Below are 13,022 nucleotides of genomic sequence, written 5' to 3' on the forward strand. Positions count from 1 at the left end.
GGCCGATGTGGCATGAGTTTATCTGTATATGTGCAATTCATGGTTGTACGTGGGCTGGGATACTGCCAGGGTGCCCACACCTAGACAGGGGGACGATTAGAGTACTCAACCGAAGTCTTTGGCTAAAAGGCCTAACCGCAAGGCAGCGGTGTTTGGCGGGGAAATGCAAATGCATTACCTTTTCTACGAAACAAATCGCCACATGTTCCAACCCCCAACCTGGAGGACCAGGAGACTGTGTTCGTCAGACCTCTAACCATTGACCAACCTGGTACGAGAGACTCTGTTAGTGTGCCGGGACACTCTCCAGTATAGCTCAGTGGATCGCTGAGGTGCGTAAAGCGTCACACCACGGTAAGGTCCAGTCTATTCGTGCGGCAAGCCAAACGGTAAGGTCCAGTCTATTCGTGACGGCAAGCCACAAGTAGGCACGGCCCAAGGTTAATCTAGGTAAGGAATACCTTTTCGGACATAAAACTCGGATAAAAAAACTCAAAAATATTAATATTTGTGGCGCCTCAACCATTGGTGAAGGGTTTGCAATTAATCCACCAATCTCCTTAACAGAGAGGCATCACCCACGCATGTTGGGCTTAAAACACTCCTGAGCACCAGGGTGGGACTCTGCGGGACATTCTAAGGAGATGTTTAGTGAAGGGACAGAACCGATCCATTGATCAACGATAAGGTGAAGCTACAAACTACAGAAACCAAGTAAATTTCTTCTGGTGTGATAGCTCCTGGGGATGGTCTCTCCAGGGGGATCCGCAAAATCGTCTTGGATAATGCCAGCTCAAAAATGACTAAACAATAATATGTCAGGGTATGAACTGACAGTTTTTTTCACAGCAAATTTTCATAAAGGAAACTACTCACAAGGTTACTGAAAACTCTTCGACAGCCCACGACCGGTTTCGCCCTTCTGTTTCGGGCTCATCAGGTAGGCGCAGTCCCCGAGTTTCCATCAACCTTATGTTCTACTTGAACTTAAATTGAACTGTTTTCGGGAAATACTACTCATGAGTAGTGTACCACGTTCATACGGTGATTGTGAAGTATTCATCCACAACAACTATCCTGGTGCTTTAGTCCTCGGGCTTTTTTAGCACACGACGATCAAGCCTTCATTCCGGCGATAAAATTTCTTTTGAACGACAGGGAATCGCATCTCCTGCTATGCCTAATTGCTGGTTCCGGTTCTGATGTACTGTATGCATAAATGCTTCCCAGTAAATGGGGTATTAAATAAATTATGCCAGCCACAACAATTTTTCCTTCCTATTTTCTTCTGGCAACATTTTTTTAAATTGATCTCTCCTCCCCGAAGGTAAGTCCATTTCGCTTCATGCCGTCGCGCGTTTTGATGTTTTTTCCGGCTTTTCAGAAGTTAGCCACCACATTTGAACAGAACACGAAGAAAGTTGACGTCGATGCGCACTCATCAAGACTACCGCTTCAGACGCAAATTATTCATTTTGTTTGACCACACACTTGGCGATTTTCCTACGTCTTACGTCAATTAAGGAACTCGCGTGAGCAACGTTCACACGAGGAGTGTCATGTACCTGTCATGCCCACGTGTCAACACACTACGAAGTCGTACATACGTGCATCAGCCGCCATGTTGTTTCACCACGTGGCAAATTCGTTGGCTATCGTCCCCTATTGCTATTCGACAGTCCTCTACGAGGCATAATGAAATTCATGAAAGGATCTTTTCCAGATAAGCCCCGCCACTAATGCAGTAAGTGCATGTGCGAAAAGTTAAGCCCCGCCACGTTTTGCCATCTCCAATTTGATGTATGCACACAACATTCACCTGTTTTTGATCAAAACGATTCCTTATCCGCATCTAGGCTTATTTTGTGCAAAACGTTTCTCCGTTCTGACGTAGAACCTTAAATGGCTTTCTGACGCTTTCAACTCTCGTTCATGACAAGTAGACGGCAATACGTTTTTCGCAGAGCCACGGAGTGATCCATCAGCACCGTTTACGCAACAATGGCCACCAAATGACACTTTCAACTGTTTCTGCCGGTTGTGGTGTAATGCCCGACAGTGTCGGCAAGTAATCGGTCTTCGGCTGCAGTGATCTAGGATGGAGTTTAGGACAGTAATTCAATTCATCTATTGTTGGTCCGAAAATTTGTCAAAAGTCAAATTCTGCTCAGAGGAATTATCTATTAGCCACACGACCGCTGTTGACTGGAAGAACTTTCTTCGCGAAGTTTTGCGCCTGGCGGCTTTTGCAGACTCTAACGGTTAATCATACCGAAAACTTTGTGGATCCAACGACCATAGCTCAAACACAAACCCTCGAATCTCTTCGGGGTACCTCTAGAAGATGCAGAATAAACCCCAATGCGCCACACACCGATCTTTAGTGGATAGCTACTTGTGTGAGTTTGTTTGGAGGTAAAGGTACCGAAAAACGGACGTTTCCATGCAGATTATTAATGACATGTCCCAATTTCACCCGCTTCAATAAAAACCAAAAGTACAAATTTCATATCCTCCTTTTTCTAACCTTTTTGGGTGGCGGGGGTTAATTTTTGGTGGGGCTTATCTGGAAAAGATCCTTCCATGAAATCTAGCTCGTAAATAGAGCAGTAACTCCGGTCGGCTTCTATGTATCATGGTTGGTTTAGTCTTGAAGTAAGTCGTTAGGTCTGATATGGTGTATGCTTGAATTCAAGGTTTCCACTACAGATCCACTTCGGTCCAGGCGGCTAGAACTTGTTTCATGGACTATCAATGAAAGTTGGCATAAAGTGATAAAAATCAGGGGTTGCTTGGTTGTAAAAATCGCAGTGAATGTATTACTGAAATGTCGAAATTGGAGTACCGCGAATGTTTTGTCGGTGAGAGAAAAATTCAGTCTAGTCATGTGAAAGACAAGCAGCATCAAGAAGACAGTGCTAGATTGGACAAAGAATCATGTAGTAGGTCGAATATCTGATTTGGAAGTCATCATTACTAGGGCAGCAAGCGGTACAATTCATGTTCTTACCGTGGAAGACCGGTGAGTGTAGCTGATACCCGCATGTAAGCGATGAAAACTGAATTTGAACAGGTTTTGGCGACCTTGCTTTTGTTACGAGTGTTGGATCTTCGGCATGCCCAGCCGGTTCTCCAGACTTAAAAGCACTCCCTGCATGCGGAACTACCTGAAGAAACAGATGGGTGCTTTTCTGAATGCTCAGTACGGATGCGGGCACGCTTATTTTCAGACAAACTCTGTGGAAAACTTCTAATGAAGGTTCTTCTAAATCCGAACATTCTTGATTAATTAGCCCTGTTTGTTCTGTCAAAATAAACACTTTGAACCGAATTGATCTACTGAAAAAATATACTCATTTGCACAATAATTTGGTTTTTAACGAGCTAATCCGGTCACGGGTTGTCAAGGCGTTTTCAGCGACCTTATGAGTAGTGTGTTGCGTCTAAAAAACAATCCCTTCATTTACAATGGTGATAATCTGCTGAAGCTACGGAGACGATGCCTGTTGAAGAGGTTGATTGGATGATTGTTTTCGGGATAAAATTATTGAACCCGACATCTTCATTAGACACTTGCTTACTCACTGGTTCTAATGTTGTAAAACTCTAACCTGAATGGTGTCCACCGTGTGCAAAAACTTCGCACATGTTGTAACTCGTAAAACTCCGACTGGTTGCTTTCATCTGGCTCCCAAAAACACTGCGAATGTATCCTGTGTTCATGACACACTTTGGAGCGATTTTCCCATCAGTTACCATCGTAATCAATTTCGCCTAATCAACTCCCACCCGCAAAACCTCCCAAACACTTTGGTGACGCCGTTCAGTCAAACTTGTCGCTTGTTCCCAACACCTTGGAATCGGTTGATGACCTTCGTATCCTGCCCAGGCCACAGAGTCCCTCTCTCTCTCTCGCTCTATACTTTGTCCAGTTTCTCAGAAGGGCATCAAGCAATCTCGGACCAAATAGCAGTTGTTGTTGTTGTTCGAAACCTAAACCAAGTTCCGCTTCACTTTCCTCTGCTCTTTGCCCAATTGTTGCGGGGTTCGATGTATAATTTTGACAAATTGGCTTCGTTTTGTCCTAACCTTGTTCGACTTGGCAACCACAGCGCTGCGTGGCAAACATGTAGCGACAGCTGTAGCGGCAAGTCCAATAGCACGTGTACACGCACACGCACGCACACACACACACACACACAAACCCAAGTGTGGTCGTTCTCACACATTGTTGGTGAATTCTAGAAATGTTTGATGATACACGCCACACAGAGGTCATGCGGCAACAATTGCAGGCAAGCTGGGCAGGCAGGTGGGTCCATGGTCACTTTGAAGACCCCGAGCGGCGTGACCTAAAGGAAGTTGGTCAACTTTCGTGTGATTAATTGTTTGCAACGTTTAACGTCAAACTTTGTAGGGTCGAGGTACTTGTGCACGCGCCACATGTGTCGGGCAATGGGAACAACACCGATGTGTCACACCTACAAAGCGGAACAGACAAAATATCAACTTTTCCGGCGTGCACAAATCTCCGAACTATACCTGTTTTTTGGCGTTACACGGCTTAACTTGGCAAGTTTGATCAAAAAATGGGATCCATGAAGAATCTCCCACAAAATTCTCACATAAGGTGCTTAAACATTACCAGTGTGAGTAGATCCCAGTTGGGTCAGCCGAGACAGTGGTTCCCAAACTGGCAGACGAATAAGCTACCTTTAATCGACCAATTAGTATCTTCCAAAACTCTCGGTGACAGCATGTAAACAATTCAGGGAACATGGTCCTCCGCTGGCTCGCTTTGCCTTCTCTACTCCATCTGGTTCGGTATGTGAGTTACCCGTTTCGCTCAGTTCGTTCTGTCCCTTTTCAAATCGGGCAAAGCCTACTTCCCGCAAACGCATGGCAGTTGTCCACTGCATTTGTGATCAGTTTTGATTTCGTTGGTACGGAGTTCCTCAAATGAAATGTCATACTTTGAGAGTATGCGGAAGGCTACTGGGGCCACTTCTTTGACTCGGCACAAAACGTATGTGTGGCTAACAAATTTTCTGTCGTGATAAGCACCTACTGAACAATATAGTCGTTCGTTTGTATCAGCTAAGAAATAACGCACGAATCCGCATTGTCGAGTGTGCTTAAAGCAGTGAAACGTACTCATATGAGTGCCAAAGTGCCGTCATAGCAACAAGATATGCTTGATCGAAAGCCTGAGTAACAACCTTCTGGTATAATTTTTCTGTGCATAAAATCAGGAGGTTGCCGAAATCTGCACGGCTGGGAGAAGCGGAATTTTCTAAAGTCCATGAATAACTGGATAAAAAGTACTTTCCACACGAAATAGTCCCTCCAGGTGAACTAGGCGAGAAGGAAATGTTTTTAACATGATTATGGATTACTCTCCTGGCAGTACCTTGCTGATGTTTCTCATACATTTGGCACTTGCAGTCGAATGTTACAACTATTGGAGTCGTTAAACACGCGGGTTCAGCTTTTTGTCCGTTTTTGACCGCTTGTAGAAAAATATGGAGATCGTAAGGTGTCCGTTATGAATTCTCCCTTGCTATGCAAACTTAATCTATACTGAAGCGTGTAGAAGTGCCGCAAGGTGCTTCCTTCTTTTAGAGAATCAACCTCACCACACGTCTGGCGAATCCTGATAAAGACAGAAACCCGGACGGGTTTTGTAAGCTTTAGCTGCGCGGCTGGTTATAAATAACTCTCATTTAAAAAGTATGTAGAGCCCCACTGAATGGGAACTGGCTATCCGGACGGGTAGTCGTTATGCTGACGGAGCCGTACAACAATGTGTAATAACAATATATGATACATTCGTAGGATATCAGGCTAATTTGAAGCATTCCTATGGACCAAGGGAAAAGCAGGAATCCCCGGAATACTTCTGGGCAACTTCCTTCAGTGCCAACAACTGAGAAATCCCGAAACATATCAACCACCCTCCAAGAGGAAGACTACTGGTTCCAAAAGTCTAAAGCGACATGGTATGTGATTCCCAGAAGGAAAGTGACCCACAGAGGAAACCAACCCTAGGCAAGGTCCTAGCAATTGGTTCTTGTGGAGCACCGTCTATGCTCACCAGTTGTCCTAAATTATACGATCGTCACGACATTCCTTTGGGGACTGTCCAAAAAGAAGCTTATGTGTAGTTCCCACGAAAGTCTAGACATTGCCAACATTCAGATGCTCAAATACAGCGCGTAGAATACTGCCATAAACATTCCATTTCTATCGAATTTCGAGAATACTCTGGTGTTTGAGTGCATAAAATTCGTTCTGCTGATGTCTGATCCCACTAGACTGTTTTGGCTGATGATTATTTTCGCTGGTTGTCGATCGATCCCTGGACGTAACGTGACATATGGGCAATGATCACTCATCCATTGGCTGGAAAAAACCACCTACGTCACATTGATTAGTGCTGTCCAGGCTCGGACAAGTCATCATACAGATGCTCAGAAGTGAGTTCCGCAAGAATGTGGAGAGAAGGCCTTGACTAACGGACTGTTTCTCAATGATCCTACACAGGTACTTGTTGAGGAAGCAGCGTAGAATTCCAAGATCCCTGATAAGTGATGGGAAATTCCTTGCGGTGGTCACCGGGATACAACGAATTCAATCGTGGTCACGCCAAGCAATTCGAAAAGTTAACTTGTTGATTCTCAGCTACATTCAGGAAGGAGTGAGCTTGGTCAAAGGACACAGTACCTAGAACTATGCCTTAGAATCGTGATTCGTGAACTACATTCATTCGCACGCCAATCTGGCTTTTACTTAACACTCACATGAAACCCAGTTGAATCTCGCGTTTACGATATCCTTCAACTGAGTGTGCTGAACAAAAGCTGCCCCAAGTTTCATTTGGTAGGATATACCAAATATTGGAGTGGAGAGTTCAAGCTGAACCAATGGTTGAGAGAAACACGACCATCTGATGAGTTCCAAGAGGGGCGGAACCGGTCATGAGCTGTCAAAGAGTATTTAGTAACCTTGTGAGAGAATCAAATGAACTACATTGAAAAAAATGGGTAAGTAGAATGATTTCGTTGAATTAATGCAACACCGGCACCACGCGTACAGACAAAGGCTAGGGTTCTGTTGTCGAGCTTGCAGTGGTGGCTCTGCAGTGGTTTAAAAAAATCGCTTTTTGAGACAGACGCACAACAAGAGGCGGAGTGAAATCCATTACCCTCAAGCCGACTGTCTACCCCACCATAACATGGGTATCACGACAGTCCGGATCAAAATGCCCTCGTAAACGTCTCAATCTACTAGCGGGGATGGTGTATTTGGATATCCATGTCTCTTCCGCACTGCACAGAACAAGGTCAGAATTTGATCACCTGATGCCTGAAACGTGTTTCCGTCATCGGTAATAAGGGCTGTTCGGTGCTTTTGTCCTACCTTTGCTTTAATTATCTATCAGGGATGCTTTTGTCTGACTTGAAGGATGTTTGGTCGATATATGGAGATGAGCCAAAAACTAGCTGTGTCAAACTTCACTGCTCCATATGTCGAGGTGCAGAAGAGACCCACAAAAAACATGGTGCCTCCAACAGACCTTATATGGTGAATATCACTCTGGATCGATAGCACAGTGCTTTCAACGCAGTCGTGCATTACTTGATAGAGATCTGTGGGGGGCGAATCTTGATCGAACACCAACTGAACAGTTTCAGACTATTGGGGAGAGTGAAAAGCTCATATGCATCTTGTTTACAAAAACTGAATATCCATCTTCTCCTTGAACGCGTCTTCCCAAACTTTCCTGGATATTCATTGGCTGTTACTCAAATGCAAGCAAATGCTACAAAGCGACTCCACAAATTCTGTAATAGATCTCACTTTTCAAAAGACGCGAAGAGGATTTACGAGAAAACATACTACTAGCATGTCCCATCAGTAGTACCTATCAGTACACCAGTCCCAGCTAGACTCGATAGTAAAATGTAAGCCACATTTTTTAAAGGACAAAAAAATTCCCAAAAGGTAGGCCCACCCACCAGGCCACTTGAGTGCCCCAAAACATCGTCAAGTTTAAACGCGTACTTTTCACTTTTAACATGTTCACCTATCCAGAGTTAAAAATTCGGATGAGTCCAGCGTTCGCCGGTGAAGTAGTGTTAAAACGCTCGCCTCATATATCAGATGTGCAGAGTTCAAACCCCGGCACCGCTATTGCATGTGCACTGCTGATGAGCTCGGGTATGGGTGGACTCGACTCCAGTGCTTCCCCCCACTGACCAAGATGATTGCGCGAGGACAGGAGGACGATTGTCCCAACGAGAGTCACGTGAGCATGTATTCTACAAAATTCTGCAACTGCCAGCACCAGAAAATAAAACTCTTGCTCTGATAAATTGTTTTTCCTCACGGTAACCAAAGCAACGTTCTCCAAAATTTTCGTTTTTTAGGCTAAAATGTAAAGAACCTGTTCAGAACCGTTTAGTCTCACAAGCAATCCAAAATTTAACTGAAGATTGCACTAGGAATCAGTCTAAATTAATACAGGCTGCGCAAGAAATTGATGATCACCCAGTTTCATAGATTGGATGATGTTTGGCCAGAAAATGCCGCGCGCCATCAAAAAATGCATTCGGAATTCACAGGGATATTCTCTAAGACTGGCGTTGAAAACACCGATCCGAAAGTATATACACGAACTCCAAAAATAATCAACGTCTTCGAATAGTCTTCATCGTCGCCTCCAATCTTCCTCATGAAGCGTAAAAAACGCGTAAGTCTGTCACTCCAGAAACGACTAGGTGACTGGACGGTGGCACCAAGTTCAATAATTTAAACTAGCTTCCTGACCAAAGTGTTACAAATTCGTTGACACCAATCACCGGTTTTCAACTAATTGGAGACGTTCTAGGTCCCGTGTCTGTCCACACAACAAAACAAATCTACCGATTGTCACCAAACTTTTTCGAAAACTCTCTGTTTGTTTTCATAAAAGAAATTACTCACAAAGTTGCTGAAAACTCTTCGACAGCCCACGACCGGTTTCGCCCTTCTGTTTCGGGCTCATCAGGTGAGCGCAGTTGCCGAGTTTCCGTTAACCTCATGTTCTACTTGAACCCAAATTGGACTGTTTACGAGAAATAAACTCATTTGTTCTACTTCAACATAAGGTTGACGGAAACTTTTGGGACTGCGCCTACATGATGAGTCTCAAGAAGGGCAAAACCGGTCGTTGACTGTCAAATAGTTTTCAGCAAACTTGTGGGTATGTTATGAAATGAAAATACACTGCGATATCTCGAATATCGTGCCAACTGAATCATGAGGCGACCTGTGTGCAGCACATTCAGTTGTAGAATAAACGAGATGTTCAGTTGAGTCTCTCGCGAAAACTCCTAGTGTGATTTTCTGAACAAATGCCATATCGTCTTGAACCCACAAAAGGAGAACACTTGTAAACGTGTCTCGAAATTTCGAGTTGTGCGCACTAAGTGTGCCTTGCAGAGTGCCATCTGAATCAAATTACCCCTCAATCCCACACTTTCTTCCCGTAGTTTTGGGATTCGAACATTTTGGATTTCATGCTTTATTAGTGAGAAACTCATGCTAGAAACTAGAATGACCCAGACCAGCCTTTTCGGGTAACGTTTGTTCCTGTTGAGTTTCAAAAATTAGGTGACTGTCTTATGCACAATCCAGATAAACAAGGTTTACGTGAACGACTATATGAGTTCCACTGTGGCACCAGTGACAATGTTAAACTAGAGTGGCAAGAGTGGGTTTCCGTATAGGGCAACGCTTCTTTTAAGCAGGTTTTTAGAGGATTCTCATTCATTCTTACACCCTAGTAAGCGTGTAAGCCCCTATTATACTGATAAACGTCTGTGACAGTTTTTTGAGCAACCACATTAGAGAAACTGGCCAATCGGCTGAGTAGAATAGAGCCTTGTAGCTACTGTTTTGGCTGATCTATAGGTATGACAAAGTGCAATGAACCTTGCCTGTTATTCTTGGTTTATAACTGTGGGACAAAGGAGAGGAAGTGACGTTTGGTTTCGAAGCGCAGTAGGCAGAAGGCAAAATATGTGTGTGATTATTACGCTTACTCTGGCCACCCTTATGACAAACCGAAACGACTCCTAATTTGCCTGAGTTAGTTGGGGAACATTCATCACCCCAAATCGACAGAAAATGGTCGTCTCTTAAGTAAACCGGTGTAGCATAATGAGAACCGTGAAGCTCTTGGTGACTTGGGGAGAAAATGCACTCAGCTGTCTCAAAAAAAACCGAAGGTTCCCTCCCTACAATCCGCATCTTCACAACAGTTTCACTATCCAAGGGAACAGAAGCAGGCGGACAGTTATTTTGTCGTTCGAAATATTCGACCCAATCGTATAAATGTTCTGTGCTGGAGATAAAGGAATGATTGTGGTTCTTGGTCGTTCCATTTGAGAAGGGTTTTTGGAATTTGTTTCTCAATATAAAAGAAGTCAGTCTGTGTGTAAAAAAGGCCGAGAAGCACTGTACAGCTGCTTGGTGTTTACTGAGTACTCATCGGTGGTGTGCACCTCTCGGATCTCCTGAGAGATTCGAATTCACAACCCTCCGACTGGCAGCTAAAGTTTAAACCTGTGGGTCACAGGCGGCTGATCAGCAGTGTGATTGATTCGCACTTGGACAGGATACAGCGCAATTCCATCACGGAATCCACATCATCTGGTCACATGGCTTTAATTCAGTATATCCTTTTGAACCGCAGCTTCTGAGATGTGCAGTGCCCATCACCTTTCGGATATGGTAGACTCCACTTAAAGGAGGAAATCTCCACTGAAAACTTCCTAAACCCCTTTGAACAATCAACAGCCTACAGTATGCACCATCTGGGGGATCTCCGGGTAGTACGAGGAGTCACTCTCCCCCACCCCACTTCCTACTAACGAATTACATCCCGTCCTTATAATTAACATCTTCAAATGCAAGTCTGGTAAGACTAAACTCATCAGGCTCCCCACTAGAAATTTGGGCATACCACGAGACTACCATCCGGTGATGAAATTTCTCAAGGAGTCTCATCTCATGGGCTAAGCTGAGAAATCACCCCGGTAGTTTTGATATAGCCGTCCTAAGTTGCGTGTATTTTGAGCGGATTGAAAAGAGGACAAGTGACACCATACATATGTACAATCAGGATCCGTATGTTCCAGAACAAGCGTTCGTCAGTACTTGTTCAGTCTCACCGATATCTGAAGGCAATGTGAACCGATTTGAGCCACAAACTACCTTCTTGCGGTCTGTTATGTTTGACTGCTGTTCCTGCCTAGTGCGGAAAAATCCTCGCCGATGAGGAACACAACACCTTTATTGCGAACAAGCGAAAGCATGAGAGTGCAAAAGTTACGACAGTCCCGCGCTATTTAAAGGGCACTTTTTGCCACTGATCCAGGCTGTCTGGAAAGCGTTTAGTGAACATCCATCAGCGTCAGTCGTGCTTCTGTGAAATGCATGAGCGGTGATCACATTCGGTCGTCCTCCTGTGGCGTGCCTGAACACTCATCGGGATTTTGCTTAATTGACTGAATGACTGCTTAGCCTGAATGCTTGCCGGCTTGTGATTTTGGTGGGGTTCTAGGGTCTCAGTAGGTTTCGGGTGTTCTGGGATTACTTTCAGGAATCCGACCTTCCTGATATAAGGTGTCAACCATTTCAAAGATATGTACTAGATAGAAACAACCTACAATCGACGTGAACTTACTTCCCCTTTGTCAGTATGTTCACAGTCCAATCTAAGAATACCGCCCAAATGGACCTCACCAGCGCTATGTCTACCTGACTGCACTTTCATGATTCTAGCAGCCACAAAGACGCCTGAGAGTTTTCGCTTGTAGAAACAACCCAACACAAAATCCATCTTTTACAGTAGCCGAGCCACCGTCGTCCGAGGCACGCGTAGCGAAAACAAATAGACGGCCTCTCTTGTCCAGGATTACTTCACAGAAATTTACAAACCTACAAAGCAAAGAATACGGCGCACAGGTATCCAGTCCAAAAAAATGCTCCCTTCGCTCAAAAACTCAGGATAACACCACCTTCGACTGCTTCCGGGTTGCCAGAATACATTTTCGGATAGGAAAATAACGTTACAGAATTCGAGAAATACACTCATTTGCAAATCAGTTTGGTTTTCACGAGAGACGCAACTGAATCTCTCGTTTACGATGTTCTACAACTGAATGTGCTGCACACAGGCCGCCTCACGTTTCAGTTGGCACGATATTCGAGATATCGCAGTATATTTTCATAAAGGAAAATACCCACAAGGTTGCTGAAAACTCTGACAGTCAACGACCGGTTTTGCCCTTCTTGAGGCTCATCATGTAGGCGCAGTCCCCGAGTTTCCCGAGTAGAACGCCATAAACGAGAGATTCAGTCGAGTACCTCGTGAAAACCAATTTGATTTTTAAATGAGTTTATTCCTCGAACACAGTCTAATTTGGGTTCAAGTAGAATATGAGTTTAACGGAAACTCGGCAAATGCGCTCACCTGATGAGCCCGAAACAGAAGGGCGAAACCGGTCTTGGGCTGTCGACGAATTTTCAGCAACCTTGTGGGTAGTTTCCTTTATGAAAAGTTACAGAATGTCTAACTCTTTAAGGCCGCCCAAACGTCCCCGATTTACTACAAACATCAACGCAAAGTAAATCCAGGGCATGAGCGAAAACGGCTTATTTTCCTGATCTGCTCAGAGTAGCGATTAGGAAGACAGTCATTTGAACGAACGTTGGGGTTTGGAGATCGATTTCTGTGCATCCGAGATTGTCGATGATGGTTGAACACACAACCCAAAGCCCAAAGAACCCCAGGCTCTGAGGGTGATCCCTGTTTAACAGTAGCAAGAGGGGGGTGACTGAGAAAGTAAAAGATATGGAAATGTAAGAAGGAAGCGTCCAAAGCAACATGATTTCGCTTACCCACGCGAGTGTGTGCAGCACTTGGGGCCACTCGACTGATGGCATTATTTTTCACGGTGGCATCTAATTTTTTA

General features: G+C 44.5%; 2 protein-coding genes across 2 annotated transcripts in view; one reads left to right on the forward strand and one right to left on the reverse strand.

Annotated features, from left to right (window-relative positions):
* T265_12569 (hypothetical protein) overlaps window positions 1-366 on the reverse strand; it is a gene marked incomplete at both ends in the record, with an annotated part of 12,378 nt that extends 12,012 nt beyond the window's left edge. Inside the window, 1 exon segment of the mRNA XM_009164393.1 lies at window positions 258-366. Coding sequence (XP_009162657.1) covers window positions 258-366 — 109 coding nt within the window.
* Window positions 367-2,827: 2,461 nt separating this feature from the next.
* Window positions 2,828-7,905, forward strand: T265_00507 (hypothetical protein; the record flags this gene model as incomplete). Its single annotated transcript, XM_009164311.1, has 3 exons — window positions 2,828-2,942; window positions 7,442-7,584; window positions 7,609-7,905. 3 exons carry the CDS (start codon window positions 2,828-2,830, stop codon window positions 7,903-7,905), a joined length of 555 nt encoding a protein of 184 aa, XP_009162575.1.
* Between the last annotated feature and the right edge of the window lie 5,117 nt (window positions 7,906-13,022).

The sequence above is a fragment of the Opisthorchis viverrini genome (genome assembly GCF_000715545.1).
Source record: "Opisthorchis viverrini unplaced genomic scaffold opera_v5_5, whole genome shotgun sequence".
Classification (NCBI taxonomy): domain Eukaryota; kingdom Metazoa; phylum Platyhelminthes; class Trematoda; order Opisthorchiida; family Opisthorchiidae; genus Opisthorchis; species Opisthorchis viverrini.